Genomic DNA, 16,878 nt, shown 5'->3' with positions numbered 1-16,878 from the left:
TGACTCACTTTCATTTTTTGTTGTTGAAACTCTTCTGTTTATAGTTCTTATATTTGGAAGTTGTGTGGAAACCTACACGACTTCTCTAAAAGTCAAATTTCTTTTTAACTTGCCACCTCTTACTGTCTAGACATATTTTCAGGTTATGGATGACTGTTCCTAAAATCCCATTTTAGGTTCTTAAACCATTTTGTTGAGACTTCCCCTGGTAGGAAATAATCCCAAGTGTTGCTGCTTCCCATGCAATTACCTCTGCAGTATAGGATCTGTCAACACTTCTAGTACCAAAAAGGCAGGGTCAGGTCAAATTTTGACTCTTTCCCATTTAGCAAAATGGAGACGATACCACCTTCCTGAGGGTGCATGTAGAAGTGTTCATGTACAAGCGCTAGATTGATGACAAATAACTTTATAATCAATGCTGTGTGTAAGCGACAGTAATGTTGAGTGACTTTTGAGATGACAGCTCTAGTCAGAAGTTTTCTGTGACTGAAGCTCCTGTAATCTCCTTAAATCAGTTGTATATAATATGACATTACAACAAAATTAACATGCACAAGCAGACAAATCGTGGAATATCATTTTTAGTATTGTCTCTCCTGTTCTGGATGTGCAAATGCAAGTTCGGGGAGGGCTGGATGGATGATATAGTGAACTAGTTTAAAATCAGGATGCATGAAGGCTAAATACAGAGAGTCGAAGAGCCCAAGGCTGAATTGATTCAATCTTCACAGGTTAGTCTAAGCTGTGTAGATTGAGCTGATAAGCGAGTGAACAGACATTCACTTTTGATTCCAGAAATGCAGTCACATGTCTGCAGTGGCCCAGGCCAGAAGCCAGGGGGCGCTAGAGCATGCCTCCCTGTTCAGCTTGGGTCAAGGCTAGCCTGCCCACCCTGCGAGGGAGGGTTTGCTGGGGAGATGCAAAGCATCCTGGGATGCTGGGGGACTGCGAGTTAATGTGAATCTGGAGGGGATCTGGGACGGAAGTTCAATAAACAGATTTAACCTAAATCAGTTAAGTCTGATACTGCATCCATCCGGGATTATTGTAAAGTGGTTTTGGCCATTTTTAAAGTGGTTTATGTGCACTGAACTTTGTTGTGCTACAGATTTGAACCAGTTTCCAATCACTTCATGTGTAATTGCTGTCCCTAGCCAAAATGTTGCTTCCACGCGGGAGTGAATGCAATGCGTGGGTCATAGTTGGGAAGAAAATCCCGTTTGGGTGGCCCTGCTGACTTGTCTGTCCTTAACCTAATTGCTCATTTTTCAGGAACTCTGCAGAACATTAAGAGATACAAATAGCCCTATTTTTGTTATTTAACCCTTTGGGTAACAGTGATTTAACTAATTAAGGTGACAAGGGTTCCTGTCGCTGACTGCTGCTATCCATTATTAAACAACTTCTTAATAGAAATACTTTATTGAAATGATTTTAAAGTATATTATTCTATCAGTACTCAAGAGTTGTCTCTTCCCCTTTTTAAAGATTAACTATTTATAAGCCTGTATGATGACACTGCGAAGGAGGCTCTTTCCTTCTGGAGAACATTGCTCAGTCACATTTCCTAGGGCTTTGCGCAGTTTATCTCCATTATGTTTGCCTCTCCTCTGCCACTAGATAACATAGGGAGTGTCATAGGGTTTTTTTAATCTTTTTTTTCACCCCCCCCACCATTTTTTGCTTCCAGATCACTCAAGAAGCTGGAGAATTTATGATCACATTTCCTTATGGCTACCACGCTGGCTTCAATCATGGCTTCAACTGTGCAGAATCCACCAATTTTGCCACACTGAGGTGGATCGACTATGGGAAAATGGCTACTCAGGTAGGTGTCTTTGCTTGGAGGAGCAGGTTCCTAATTCCTTCTAGGTGACTAAAGGCAAATAAATGAACAAGCCTGCAAACACAAACGTAAGAATGAAAATAGTATCCAGCAAAGAATATGCCCTTTCCAGGGTTTTATGCCCACTTGATGATGATTGCCATTCTAGTCTGTGTCTTCTTACCTGTAAGGTGTTTAATGCACATTTATTGGGAGGGTTGCTTTAGTATGCAGAGACTTGGGGGAGAGGTTGACGTGATGTTTTAGTGGCTGGGGTGAAGCAGAAATCTACCACCTCACTTAAGTACTGCAGGGAATGAATTATCCCTGAGTAACCAGTATTTTAATCCTCTGTACTCAATTGAAAAAAAAAAAAAAAGTTGAAAGGTGAAGTCATGCAGCTGTTTAAAACTTGACAAAAATGTGCACATGACATGCAAATAATTGATTTTTATTTATTATTTTATTTTTGCAATGTGAGAAACTTTGTTCAGGTCTCAATTGCTGGGAGAGGTGAGGGAGCCATTTGCTTACCTGCATGCGGCGCCTTTCAGTTTCTGGGACAAACCTCCGTAAGAGGGCTTCCGTTGGAGACCCTTTTCTGTGCAACATGTTCCCTTTGACAGCTCAGTAGTCAGAGCTGTTCCCTTTGACAGCTCACCAGAGCCGGTGGCCTTCCAGGCAGAATACATGCTTCATTTGTTTTGTCACTTTTTTTTACTTTATTTGTATCCACATCAGCGGCAGTGAGGAGAGAGCTTCCAAGTTAATGAGTGGATCTAGTCAACAGCAGAGGTATTTTGCATGCCTTGTCCTGAAGGGGTGGTAAGTCAAGTCATTGGATATGCACAGAAAGCCATGTGCAAGTGCTGATGTATAGAGATAGATGGCACTTCTGGTCTTTTTTAGTGATGGTCTGGTTTTCCTGCATGTTGCGAGAGAGGATGAATTCTTACACAGGTAACAGCAGTTGAGTTTGTGGTGCTGTCCAAGCAATGCTAAATTGACATGGAGAAGGACTTCATTTCTGCCATATCGCCTTCAAAGTCTGAAATGGGCTATACCTAAACACTGATTTTCATGATGAGCTCGACTGCTTTGGTCCCTGGATTGAGGCACTGAGATGCATATAGATTTAGTAGTGGCTTGTGTTGTGTGTATGGAGTAGATAGTTGATCATGAAGTTTTTTAACCCTCCCTTCACAGGTTTGGGGATATTCGTGTTCCTGACAGCACCCTCCCTCTGACTTTTCATCTTCAAGCTGTAGTCCTTTCAGCTGTCGTCTTCAGCCAAGCCAGGATATCCTAGACATAATTTTAGTCCCTGCTAATCATTGATGGTCGTTAATCAATGTGAATGGCTGCTGCTTCAGTGATGTGAGGCACTTCCTTCTGCTCCTGAGACGCTGCGTATGCTCATCCTAGTTTCCATTTCTTGCTCGGCTGTCGAGGAACTTGTGAAATCCCAGAAACCATGGTGACTTGAAGAAAAGTTACTCTTCATCTTCCTTGCCTCTTTCTTTCAAGTTCTCAATTTTTAATGGATCGATACAGTCTGTCCAGGTAGGAGAGGGAGATGCTTGTAACTAATGACACCCTGCAGAGGCTCTTCTCTCTGCTACATCCTCATCCTCCTTGCTCAGTGTTCTGTGACATTGCCTAAGCAGGCACGGGCAGACTGGCCACGACTATCGAATGCCATAATCTTCAGTGTCTGAGCAGCTCATCCCATAGAAAGGTGCCCATCCCTTTAGGCCGCTGAAAGGTGAAGTGCCTGCCTCGTTTATTTTTCCAGTAATTTGCAGCTCGTGGTCTCGGGGGATCTGTTATTAGCTGCCAAATTTGACATTTGAACTCTATACTTGTTCTAAAATAAATTCCCCTTACCTCCACGAACATACATCTTGGCAGTATTTTTTATTGACAGTTTGGAGGAAATGTGAGGCTGCTTGATGGGAATTCCAGCGTGCGCCGCTATAGCTCGGAGCATGAACAGAATTCATCAGCCAGCGCTGTCTTGCCTTGTCACATCCCGCTTCCCTCCTTGAGCTCGAGTCTGCTTTGACTTTTGTAGTAGGGCTGGTGCGAGTGAGGTTGCAGATCTAGACAGTCATTCAGATTAGACTGATTTTTTTTCCATTCTGGGGTAAGGCACTAGAGATTAGGGGCTTTAGCCAAGAGCTGTAGTAATTATTTCCAAGCACGTGCGCCACAATAGAACAGGTGTCTCCAGATAGGGCTGCTGCTGACTTCTTCAGAAGGAGACTTAAAGCTACCATAATATGCTTGACTAGGGAATCATAAACCATGGAGAAAAACTTCTACTTAACTTCCAACTGGTTTTATGCCGTGTGCAGGAAACTGAACCTCTTTCCAATACATTCTTATTAATTTTTCAAGGTCTGATGGCCCGGGATCCACAAAAGTATACGCTAGGGCAGTGGTTCTCAAACTTTTTTTTGCAGATCACTTAAATTGCTGAGGGCCTTGGCGGACCACTGAATACATTTTTTTTGTTCTACAAATCAAAGCACACAACTCATATTTGAATATCAGTAGTCTTACCTTACAAGTACGGGTATTATCGATTGCTCTGCAACCTTTCTGCGGACCACCTGAATGGAGCTTGTGGACCATAGTTTGAGAAGCTCTGGGCTGGTCATAGCCATGTCGTTTCTAGTTGCTTTCTTCCCTGATGTTGGCTAGACCATAGCCCGTTCCTTTGTACAGTTGAACTTCAATTTTTTCATCTTATTTTTTTTTTTTAAGTGCCGTTAAACTAAACTTCTGCTGAAATCAAAACTGAGCAGATCCTGTCGACGCAAAGCCACTTTAAAGCTGCAAGACCAGGGAATTCATAGTCGTAGTAGCTGTTCTGGCTTGGAACATCTTTGGTGCCCGAGCATGGATTGAGTAACGTCTGGCTAATATACTAGAGAGGCAGCATCAATTCCTATATAATTTAAGATTTAATTTTAAAAAAAGGGTGGGGGGAGCAGACATCCATTATGGATCGAAAGAAAAATTCTGATTTTTTTTTTTTTGCAGTGCTTTCTGGCTGAGTCGCCAAGCTAGAATGATAGCTGAAGTAAGAGACTTCATCTCTAACCTAACGTATGCTACGCTTCTTGAAATTCTCACCATTGCAACTCCATTGGTAGCAGAGAGGGTGAGGGACTAGTGTGAACAGGCTGTTAAACACTGTGCCTTTGTGTTGTCTAGACCTGCTCTGGGCAGGGTTAGGAAGGAGAGTGGTGCAAATGCCTTCCCCAGTGGTCCTACAACCACTGTGTGATTTCAAGAAAAAGATCCTTGTAAATACCTTGCCAGTTGGGCGTGACTTCCAAGCTAGTAATGATAACCATTTTGATATTAGTGACGACTAACCAAATAATAACCTTTATAAGGGAAGAAAAGACGAACAATACTTTTATGCAGCTACCTCTGCTTCCTACTTCTCCCCCGTTCAAATACCTGACCCCTACCAAGGTGTGCTGCAGGGTGAGTAACGGGCAGGGTGGAGCCCAGAAGTCTGAGATCCCATTTTGAAGATAAAGGAGCCGTCGGAAAAGCATAAAACGGCAAGAGGTCTTAAATGAGGTTCGTCGGCTTCCAGCTTAAAAATGGCCAAGCAGATTTGATATGAGCTCGGTTCATATCTGTGGTGACCTTGCATGGGAAGTTTGTCTGTAGCAAATTGCCATGGAGTTATGAAAACCCCCCAAAATGGGGGTTTGTCATGCAGATTTTGACAGACCCTTAACTACAGTGGGTGCCATCAGGCACCACTCTAATATTAAAAGCAATTTTGGGCTCATCCATGTGTTCACAAACAAGTGACATTTGGGAAGTGCAGTTTTAGATTGAGCCTCCGTGCTTACGTTGTTAGGCGGCGTAGCGTGAAATTACTGAACAAGCAACATGGAGAGCTCCGAGCAAATCTGGGGAGAGAAAGTTGAAGTGTGGAAGGAGATGCCCAATTTATTTCCAGTCCACGCAGTGACTCTTCTCTGTTTGTAGGTCTCCATCGAATGCCAAAACCGGGATTGGCACACATGTTAATTAACCCTTTGGTACCTTGGCAGGAGATTTTAGATGAGGTGTGAGGGCTCTGCTCGTATAAGGGCAAAAGGTTCATTTGAATCTCATTTTAAGCTAAATAGGGATTTAATGAAATATCAAATGGCTGTGCTTTGTGTAAACTCACATTGTCTGCACTCTTCCTGAAGAAAGGAAAGTCCTGGACGATGCGATTTTGGGCAGTGCAGTTTTTTTTTTTTTAAGCTGACTAAAGCAGCTATGTTGACTCTTTGGGTCAGTCAACTGGAGTAATTTTTTCCATCTATACTGGAGCAATTTTTTCCTGAATTCACTATAGCTGTTTAGGGTTCCTGGGCCAAATCGCATTCTGGAAGTACAGAATAATAGTCGAGCAACACCAGGCTCTGCCTGTTGGTTTCATCACCTCTCCTCCGGTTGCCAGCACGCCAGACTTTTGTTCCTGCTACTGCACAAGAGGCTGGTAACAGCTTGGTTTTCACAGCAAGCCGGTTGACTCGTGCCCTTCGTTTTGTTCTATTCCGCAACACAGTTTCTGCCTTTCGTAGCTGTGGGTGGAAGGAAAGATGTTAAAGAGCAACTTGAGGAAGGAGTTCATATTCCACTGTGAAGGGCAACCTCAGAAAAACCTGGCTAGAGCAGCGCTAGCTGCCTGCCAGGCAGACAGAATGGGCTGACAACTACAGCGAGCCCTGCCTGGCCTCCAGAAATTCATTATATCCAAAAATCGAGTTTAATGATCAGTTTACAATTACAGCACAACCGGTTCGTAGCAGAACACGTATCAGCACTAACAGAAAATCAACAGTGGCTGCAAAGTTACGCGGATTACTAATGATGGCTGAATGGACCTTGCGGCTCTGTAAACCTGTGCCGGAAAATACTTTGTACAAAAAGCTGGCTAAAGGTGGCGGGCACTCGAGTAAATAGCTGGGTGTCCTGTTACAGCGCGATGCTTTTAAGAACCTAGAAGAGATTAATTTTGTAAGAGGTGCTTATGGGAAATGCTGTCAGTGAGTAGTGGAAGCGTGTGTAACGAACTCAAGAGGAATATTTGGTTTTCTATGAGCTGTAATCTGTCAGCTGCTTGCTCTCGCAGGCGGCCTTTTACCATATTGGGGTCTCTACCAAGGAATCCTTTTGTTAGCTAAGCTAAGAGCCAGTCCACAGTAGCATTGTCGAGTCAAATTTGTGCTTTCCGGTTTGTCTCTTGTATCTGCTTAGCATGTCTCGGGCTCGGGCAGGGAAGCCGAGTGTTGCCGATTCTTGGGAGATAGGACACTGCAAGCGCTCAACAGTTCTCTTGTTTTTCCCGTGGGCCTGGTCTGATCTGGTTTCAGCTCTTTCATTAGAACAGGTGCTTGCTGTTTTCAGGTCAGGTCTGCTGATCTCTCGAGTAATTGCTTCTTTGGCTTCGACGCCAGGTACTGGCTTGTGACAAACAAAACTCCTTTCTGTCTCTCAAGATGTATATAAATCCTCAGGACTGATTTCTATCAAGTAAGGTTACTGGGCTGTCTCCTACCGAACTGTTGAAATGATTTCTATTTTTATGGGTATAGATCAGCAGGAAGGGCTTCAACATCCCGCTTTCTAATAATAATGCTTGCTGTTTGAATCACAGATATAAAGGCTTACTGTAACCTTGTGTTGCATTACCGAAACTACTTCAGGCCTCGTCACTGCTCCTGGATGCTTGGGACGATGCCAGATCGATGACATTTGAGAACTTCCTTCCTCCAATTTTTCTGTTTTTCCTGACTCGTTTCCACTCTACAAAGTCACTTTCTCTCCTTCTCTCTTGGGGATCCGCTTGTGCTGCAGGGATCATCTGTATACCAGCACATGCGTACATAGCCATGACATCGTGGTGTGCAGATACCCCCTAACAAAACGGCTATCTCCTGGCCTGGTTGCAATGTGATTAAAACCGGAGGTGTCAGTGGAACAGATCATGGGTTAGGCGGCTGGGCTCTGCTTCTCTAGTCTAATTCAAGTAACATGAGCAAGGTCATTAAAGGAATGAAAATTCAGACTTGGTGACCTATCTTCACAGGCCAGTAGATGGGGGTTTTGTTTCCTTTTAAGTGTTGGGCAACTAGTAACAGAAATGATCTCACCGTGCTATTTTAAACGCATGACAGCCCCAAAGGGTGGAAATTTGTTCCTACCGTGGGAGCGTACATTGGCTCCTGGAGCAGGGCTTAATGAGAAGATGTTTCCAAACTGACAGCCCTATTTAGAGGAGCGTCCTTTGTGTGAATGGTTTGGTCTGAAGCCTCCATAGCTCCTTCTTGGCTTTGGATTGTACAAAGGAAGTTGTCGGTGCGTTTTTCCGTAGCGCTGCAATATGGGAATCATTCTGGACTTGGGTGCATCTTAATTGTGTGTTTGATAATGGCCAGTCTCTGGGGATTTCGGGGAAAGTATCACATGCTCTTCCGTGTCCCGCAGTGAACGATACTGCTTTATGCTGGGGGCAAATGTCACTCTTGTCCTGTGGTTGTGATCATATACCCCAAAGCGCGAAGTCTGATAGGCTTTGTCATTGATATTGTACTCCAGTGATTCTCAACCTTTTTTGACTTAAGGCAGGCACCCCTCATTGAACTTGAAGCACTCTTCCCTAACTTTTTGTGAATTAAGTGGCATCCAGTTAAAAAAACGAATGTATCGATTGCAGTGCTTGCTTCCTTAGGGAGGGGTATGGCAGTGGGGATGGAGGATTCTCTGGGCAGGGGCAAGCCCAAGCCTCCACTTACCTACTTAGTTTATCTGCTTAATCTCCCAACACCTCACTTATCTTCTCACCCCTGCACCTCAGGGTGCCCTGGTACCCTGATTTAAGAATCGCTGTCACTGTAAATGCCTAAGCCTATTCTCAGGGCACCTTGTTGCATTTGCCTTCCTCCCAAGGGAGAAGGCTTGGATGGCGCATATCTCAACCACTTCTTAATCAGCATGGAGGAGCTGTCCTTGAGTGACGCCACTGGCAGCCGCTGGTCTATCAAATGTGAAGGGGATCAGAAATCAGCTTGGGAACTCATGCGTGTAATCATGGAGCACTGTCACCAGCCCCTTCTACCTCTTTAAAGTGACATCCATGTCTGATTCCCTTGTTTTCCAGACAGAGACCCAACTCCTGCAGGAAATGCTGCTTTTTAAGATGCATTGTTAGAATAGACCTGCATATAAATCATCTGCTACATACCAAGACGATTAAAAGTAAAATACTTGGGGGGAAAAAAGGATGGCACAGCCTCTCAGGTATCCACTTGTACTCAGGATTCCTTGGCATTTAGACTCTTACCGTGCAAACAGCATTGCAGTTTTAAGCACCTACATTCAAGTAATTTTTTTCTACATCTGTGGTTGGTGTTTGGAGGCAGCCTCTTAGACAAGGACATAGCAAGAAGAAATTCCTCTGCCCCATCTTCGCATGGATGCTGGCTGCTCCGGCAGTGGTCTCCGGTTGATTTGATTTACGTATTCTGTTTAACAGTCTCAAGGAGATCTTACGGCTGAAAGACAGCACCTGAGAGCTTTTTCTTCCAGCAGTGCATATTCGTGCTACGTGAGCCTGCAGTCCCATTCTGCCTTTCTGCTCATGCAGGCTTTGCTTTTGCTGTTTGTTTATTCAGGTGCCCTGCCGGTCAGTGAGGGTGACGTAGGATCACGTTTAATCAAGTAGATCATTAATAACTCTTTTTATAGCGAGTATTAGTGAGCTGTCAGGCTGGGGCCCCTCCCTCCCCTGCAGCAGCTTCTACTGATAGTCTTCCCTATTCAAGAGGCACTTGCAGAACCTGCGGCCTCGGAAAAATTCCTGTTCACTTCACAGAGCAGCTTTTCTAGGGTGTCTTTTTTTTTTTTTTTCAGCAAACCAGACTAGAAATAAGCAGATGGAAGGGGAGCAATTTCTGATGGTCCCTATAACCTTAAGAGCACATATTAGTGGATAGCATCCCTGCAACTGCAGACTGGCATTTTCATAGCTTCGTGTTATATCCCATTTACTCCAAAGATGCTCTCAGTTCTCTCTCTCAATACAAAATGGGGTCAATTTGCCTTGTCTCCCTGACTCCTTTCATGTACTGGCACAAGCAGCCTTCGTCTTCTCCTGGCTTCCTTTCCATTACCGGTCTCCACACTAGCACTGTCCACTCCAGGCCTGGTTGATTTGACCATTTTTTTAGAAGAACAAGGAGAGCAAGAGTGCACGCAGTATATTTATCCTGCACGTCTGGGGGAAGATTGGTCTTTTAGGAGAAGTATTTATTTCACATAGTTTACTGCTCCTGACCCCCTTGTTGCCATACCTCCTTGTCCGCTGCTGCGATACAGATCTAATTTAGATTTTTAGCGCCTGGATATGATGGATCTTGTCTGTAAAGTACGACGCGAATAAATACAGCTGGGCAACAAGTTAGCAATGCGCCAGCTGAAGCACTGCTTACACAACACACATGGGTGCAGGAGGATTTTTCTCTTTTAAAGGCCCATTTAGTTCCCGAAGAATGTAATTCCTGAGGTGCTGGCAGGAACAATTTTGATAAGGCAGAGGGATATGTATCTTGTAAACGGTCAAAATCAAACCTGAATCATTGCATTGCAGTATGTATTAACTGAGCTGCATTTGATACCTTGAATGCTGTTCCAAGTGAACAATTTTTTCAGCTTGAATCTCAGAGTTTTGTTTCTGGAAGGCATGCACATCCACCCCGTGCAAAAACATCCTTTCTTTGTACCTTACTGTTTTACATGTTGAACTAAGGACTGTTGTGAAACAGTCCTGCTGTATTGCATTACTATATGCATCAAGGAGCTTATTCTGTGTAATAAAGAGGAATAATGTTGACAGTGCCATTTCTCCAAAGGTAAGGACCAGGTTAGCCATTTGAGAGTCGGCCCGAGCCCCAGGCTCGCTCTGCCTCCACGGATTCAGTCCCTTAAGCTGTAAATAGACATTTGCACTTGTCCCAGGAGAAAGTCTTTTATGCTGGGGTTCTTCAGGTCTGTTGTCCCGTTTCAAGTCCCTCTGGAGCACAAGGTACAACAGTGTTTAGAGACCTGGGAAGCATGACTTGTGAGAGAGGCTGAAAGAGCTAGGGTGATTTAGTCTGGAGATGAGAAGACTGGAGAGGGAGGGGGAATATGATAAGTCTTAAAATTCCTGAAGGGCAGTTGTAGAGATGATGGAGATGGGCTTTTACCTGTGGCTATAGGATGTAGGACTAGGAAGAACAGACTCGAGCTGCAGCAGGGGAAAATTAGGTTGGAGGTTAGGAACTTTCTGACTTCAAGGGCGGCCAAGCGTTGGAACAAGCTACCTAGGACAGTTGAGGAGTCTCCATCCCTGGACATTTTCAAGTGCAGGTTGGTCAGATACTTGGCTGGAATGAAGTGAGCTTGAGTTTGTGCAAGCTTATGCTGTACGTCTCTGATTTAGTTAGTCTATAGGGTGTAAAGCTACCCTGCCTTCTGCCTGGCTTCCCACTAGTGTGGTTAACTACCTCTCTCTGCTCATGGGGTGGTTTTAGGCAGGGATCCTGCCTTAAGCAGGGTCTGAACTAGATGACTTCATGAGATCCCTTGCAGCCTTGCTCTTCTGTGATCTTATGCAGGATAACATATGCAAAAGCTTTTATTTGGAAGATGGCCGTGTGCATCTGGGGGTCTCGTGCGTCATCCAGGGACAGACTGGTCCAGCTATTGGCAGTGGAGCAGCAATACGGGTTCAAAGGGGCAAATGACTGAGCCACTCCTGGTCAGACCCTGGGCCAGTCAGGCCAACCTCAAATGAGATGTCTGGTTACAGCCCTGTAAAACGCCAGGTGAGAGAGCGATTTCTGCTCATGAAGCAGAACAGCAGTGCCCCCATTCTCACTCCTGTGGTTTAAGGGTGACTGCTGAAGGTTGCAGCCACTTTTTTTGCTAGTCTTGGTTTGCCGCTGAGGCCTATTCTGATACTCAGCATATAGTTTACTTTGAGCCATGATTACTGCACATTGTAAACCAGATTGTGTCTGCTGTTTTTGAGGACTGTTTGTTCTCGTGTTTGGTAGGAAATTTGCCTGCTCTGGATGATTACCTAGGAGCCCAGGGGAGATGGCAAGCCTTCTGGAATGGAAAGCTGCCTCTGACCCAGTTGAATCCGGAGGTAGCTGGGTTGACATGATCTCCCATTCTTTCTCTGCCTCGCTAACCCTCTGATTTATGGCGTAGAGGGTGCTGTGTGCTTTGCGGTTGCAGTAAATAGCTACATGAAGAATGTGCTCGTTGCAGTTTATTCTTTCAGCTTTTCTGTTGCACACGAGTCCCTGATCTGTCTACAAGACCCAATCATTCATGTGTCAGAAGGTAGAAGCTTTAGGGTCACCTGGCTTGAGGAAGGTTTGTATCACAAGACTACCAAAATCCCTTAAAAAAAGAAAAATCCTCCTTACATTTGTCTCTGCCTCCCCTGCTGGCATCGCTTTGTTGGAATAGCATCAAAAGGCAACGCCGAAGGGACACCTGGGGAACGTCGCTGTGAAAGCGGAAAGAGCAGCCTCCGAACCTCTGTTCCACCAAGCACAACAATGGTCCCTTCACTTCAAGGAGCACATAAATTATGGATTCTTGAACTGGAGAGCCAGTTCCTTGTTGACGGCCTCAGCGGAGTGGGTCGTGGAGCAACGTTTTAAAATCCTAGCATTTCAGATGGCGCGAGGTAGGAGAAAGACACTAGCGTTCTTAATTGTGCATGTTTGGAGCCCGTCGTGGACGGGCATCATGTGTCCCATTGTGCTGGAAGGGGTCCCAGCCCTTCAGGAGTCGTTCTTGTAAAGCCCGTCCCCAAGCTAAGAACGCTGCGTAGCGTTGTCACACCTCGGGTTATAATCGAAACTCAATGAGCTTCAAAGGCAAAATGTTGTGAGAGGCAGATTTGCTTTGTTGCTGTGGGACTTCCCTTTCCCGTCCTTGCACGTCATGAGAATTTTAACCAAAGGCTTGACAAAAGTAAGAGGGCCATGGGATCTCTCTAGCTGGCTTTGTACCTTCTGAGGAGCTGGCTTTACTGGGCTCAGGTCTCATATAACATTTGGATGCGATGAGGCTCCAGTGCTCCTGTTCTGGCACCGGGGTGTCACGGCTGCAAGTCCAAACCAGTCAATTTTAATTTAATGCAGAGAGGAATTGTTCAGCTCTAGTCTTGATGAAAGGGTGGCAGTGGCATTGCCTACCATCTGAGGGATTGCCGGTGCTGTTTGTTATTCAGGAAACCTCATTTCCCCCCTCCTAATCAAGACAATATTGTACATTTAGACAGATGTTGATAGAGAAATAAAACCTCAAGCCTTTGCGCAACCACAGCTCTCCTGTTGAGGTCTGTGAAAGTCTTGACTTGTTAGAAACTGAATAAAAACTTCCAAACCATGCCCGTAAGTGTTGAGTTGTGTATTTGGTTGACTTCACTGTTAGCTAAATTGGGGCATGCCCCTAAGAGCGTTAGTACTGTTGCAGCAATTACATTAGAGTCCTGGGAAGGCAAATGTGGGGGGTTGGAAAAAAAGCTAAGCATACCCTATGCAAATATAATTATCTCTCTGGTTATGTATGTGCAGGGCTTAAGAGGGAGTGGAACAAGTCAGTAGAACTAAAAATTAATGTTTGTACAGCTCCTTGAAGACTAGTGCTATATCACTTCCGAGCATTATCAGCACCGATTAGTCTCTAGCCTCTTGACCTCTACTTGGCTGGAAGAGAAAAGGTAAGGTGTGTTTTTTCTTTTTTTTACATAAGGAAGTTATCTCAAACTAAGGTACGGCCTGAATTTATAGTACACTAGCTATTCTGCACTAACTTCACATGCATATTCTTAGTACACAGTCTACACGAGACGCCTACTGCTCATTAGCCTAATAACACTGCGCGGTAGCATGGCAGTTAGAAACCGTGCTAATAGCCTACTGCGTAATGTTATGAGGCTAATGAGCAATAAACATCACAAAATAACTGCGCCAGCGCTGCTCGTTACTGTGCATTTAGTTAGTCCTTCATTAAGCAAGTACTAAACTACATGTGCAGTATCTAAGGTGCATTAATGAATGTGTAGATGCGCCCAGTAAGTACAGGGTAGCACTTTGAAAGTAGAGTGAGCTGCTTTATACTTGCTGCACCCTGGCAATCTTCAAAAAGCGTCTTGATGCCCATCTTGCTGGGCTGATCTGGCCCCAGCGGGGGGTTGGACCTGATGATCTGTAAGGTCCCTTCCAGCCCCTGACTACGAAACTATGAAATAAGTGTCTGTGTGTAGAATTAGCATGAAGTGGCCAGTGCTCTGCAGCTTGGGACCCTCCCTTAACGCTGATAACTACCCTGTATGAGCTGACTTCTGTTGTATGTTTTCTGCTTCACCAAGACTCAAGTTCTGGTTGTGGGCTCCTGTCAGAAATCCAAATACTGAGCCGGGTGTTCTTGATCCCAGCTGAATAGCGCCCTTGATTCAGGAAATAGATCCCTCTCCAGTTAGGAGTTTCAGGTAAGATCAGAATGTAATACTTGACAGGTAGTGGGTTTGAACAGGTGTGTTATACCTGTGATTGGTGATGCTGGCTACAACTGCCCTTTGTGCTGTACTCCAGACTAACGCATCTTCCGTGTGACCCGGAGTGTGGAGTTGGGTTGTGTATAAAGCTCCCACTATCTTTGTGGTTCCCTTTTCCTCCTTTCCCTAGTGACTGGGAGCAGCTTTAATACTCCAAGAATGGGAGTACTTCGCTGCCTGTTGTAAAAGAAATGCATACCCTTCCAAGCATCTTTTCCCAGGGCTTTTTCCTGCTGGTGACAAGAAGCTAACTCAAACTCTGCAGGAATCCTAGAAAACTATTACAAGTGTAATTTAAATGCATCTTTATGCCTTCACAGTAAATGTGCTTCAGGGAAGATAAATCTTCTCACGTCTCCATCCAGTTCATCTGGCTCAGGAGTGTTTCTCTGCTGGGGGGTGTGCTCATAGTGGATGTGCTCCAGGGTCTGTGTTGGGGAGGGCAGAGGGGGTTTCAGGCCGAGTGAGAGCGGATGGGTAGGCACAGGAAAGGGGGTTGTCTCTCTTTCTCTTGTTTTCTGCATGGCAGTAAGTCCATATTGATCAACTTTGTGCTTGTGGCTCTTTGGAAATGATGAATGTACATGTTAAACTGATGTCACTACAGTTTAAAAGCCTGTTCTCTCTCTGTGCAGCACTCCTGTCTACCTTAGTTAAATCAGTTGATAGCTGAGCTGGGCCCCTGCTTTCCTGCCCTCTTTTTTTTCCCAAGGGCCTTAGAAGTGAAACACTCTTTTGCTGTTGCTTTTCTGCCAGTCTCGTTGGAGCTGATTCATCTTCAGCCAGTCTTACCTTTCTGTTGCATTTTGTACGATAGTGCCACCCTATCAGGAGAGCACTGATGGGGCACTCTTTTGAGTACTGTAGTATTGCTACATGATTCGTGTACTAAGACTGTCTGCTCCAGCGGCAATTTTCCCTTGCCAGTTTGCAGGGGAAGGATAAGGAAAAAGAGCTCTTTTCACCTTGGCGCTCTTCCCCACTGCCTTCCATAAATGCTTTATTAAATACCTTTGCTATCCTAAGTGTAGCATTCATTACCCGCCTACTCTTTCACCATATATACGAAGAACACCTAAAAAAATAAAAGATTGCATTTTATGAGAGTGCACTTGGAGCAGACTCCCCTTCTGAACAGCCTGTCCTGGTTTTTAGCTTCATTTTGTTTAATCATGTGTCTTTCCTGACAGCCGCGCTTCTAATTTCCTTCCAGCTTGGTTCCCTGGTGACAGTTCCCAGTTTCTGTTGCGCAGTTTTCACTGGGTGGCTTGGAGACGAGTACTACTTAATCTCTGTCATGGGGTTTCGGATCTTGCTTGCGCTTAATAACGCAGTAGCTTTGCATGCTGCTTTGAAAATATCTGCGGGTAGATGTGGATTCAGAGTGAGAAGACTGGAAACACTTCATTTTTCACATCTCTCTCGGAGAGGCCGGTGGTGCTTGTGATATCTTTTTGTCTTTTAGGCTAGATGAATAATCTCCCACCTCCCTTACTTGTATACAAACACCCACCATACTGAATCCTTGTTGTTGGAGGTACAGCCGGTAGGCTTTAGATCCTTAACCTTTGGAAGGGGGTTAATCTTAGAGTATCTCCTAGCAGCTAGCGTTACTACAGGCTTGTGTGGACCACTTCATTGTATGGTACCATACCATACTTGTATGGTAAGCGTGCAAGCGTTCCCTGTACTCTTGTGCATTGTAGAGGGGATTTTACTGGAAGAGGAAGAAAGGATCATGGCCACCTTCTACTGGAAAGCAGAGCCTGTTTGTCAGACCTTGTTAAAAGAAAGAGAATGCCTTTATAAGAGTTTTCATGTGTTTAAGTGATAGATCGCAATAGATTTGGCACATTTTGACCATTTGTCTCACACTTTGCTTATGAGTTGCTCCATTGGCAGGTTTGAAGATGAGCTACGAGGGCTTGGCTTGATTGGCTTCAGCAGCGTTCGTGGTATCAGCGATTTGCACCTCCATGGGGGATGGCTAATTTTTCCTGGGGTTCCAGGGATCTTAAGGTATAGCTAGCATCCCATATGTTGGTGCTCCTCTGGGTTGCACTGGCCTTGTACAGCCTAAGGACAGCTTACTTTACAGTAAGGAAAGTACTTCCCGATTCCTTCCATCTAAATCATAGTGATGATGGAGGCAGCATCTGGGGAATGCAGACTTACAGAGAAGTGTCCTTTAATCAAGGAATCCAAACTTAATATGAATATCCTTGAGATGCAGGTGATTTGGTGTTCGTGTCTCCCTCGTCAGACCTTATTACCAAAACATTGGCTTCAATTCTGTGTTGCAAGTCCTCAGTACATCAGTAAGCAAAGGGGATTGTGTACAGGTATGGACTTGGACTGGGCACTCCTGGCCACCTGGTCCAAAAGACCCAACTGATCCAGT

The 16,878-nt window shown here is 44.8% G+C and overlaps 1 protein-coding gene across 3 annotated transcripts in view; it reads left to right on the top strand.

Moving 5' to 3' along the window:
• The window catches only part of KDM4B (lysine demethylase 4B), a 147,028-nt gene that overhangs the window by 69,503 nt on the left and 60,647 nt on the right, over nucleotides 1-16,878 (top strand). For 2 of the 3 annotated variants that reach the window (XM_014604920.3, XM_014604922.3), the window contains exon 9: nucleotides 1,694-1,831. In XM_014604920.3, coding sequence (XP_014460406.1) covers nucleotides 1,694-1,831 — 138 coding nt within the window. Of the gene's footprint in view, nucleotides 1-1,693; nucleotides 1,832-3,034; nucleotides 3,142-16,878 lie in introns of those variants that run through there. The other variant, XM_059719690.1, reaches the window with a different exon arrangement.

Source organism: Alligator mississippiensis, chromosome 16 (assembly GCF_030867095.1).
Source record: "Alligator mississippiensis isolate rAllMis1 chromosome 16, rAllMis1, whole genome shotgun sequence".
NCBI lineage: Eukaryota > Metazoa > Chordata > Crocodylia > Alligatoridae > Alligator > Alligator mississippiensis.
Note: the sequence above shows the minus strand (reverse complement) of the source record. Positions and strands in the feature narration are given on the sequence as shown.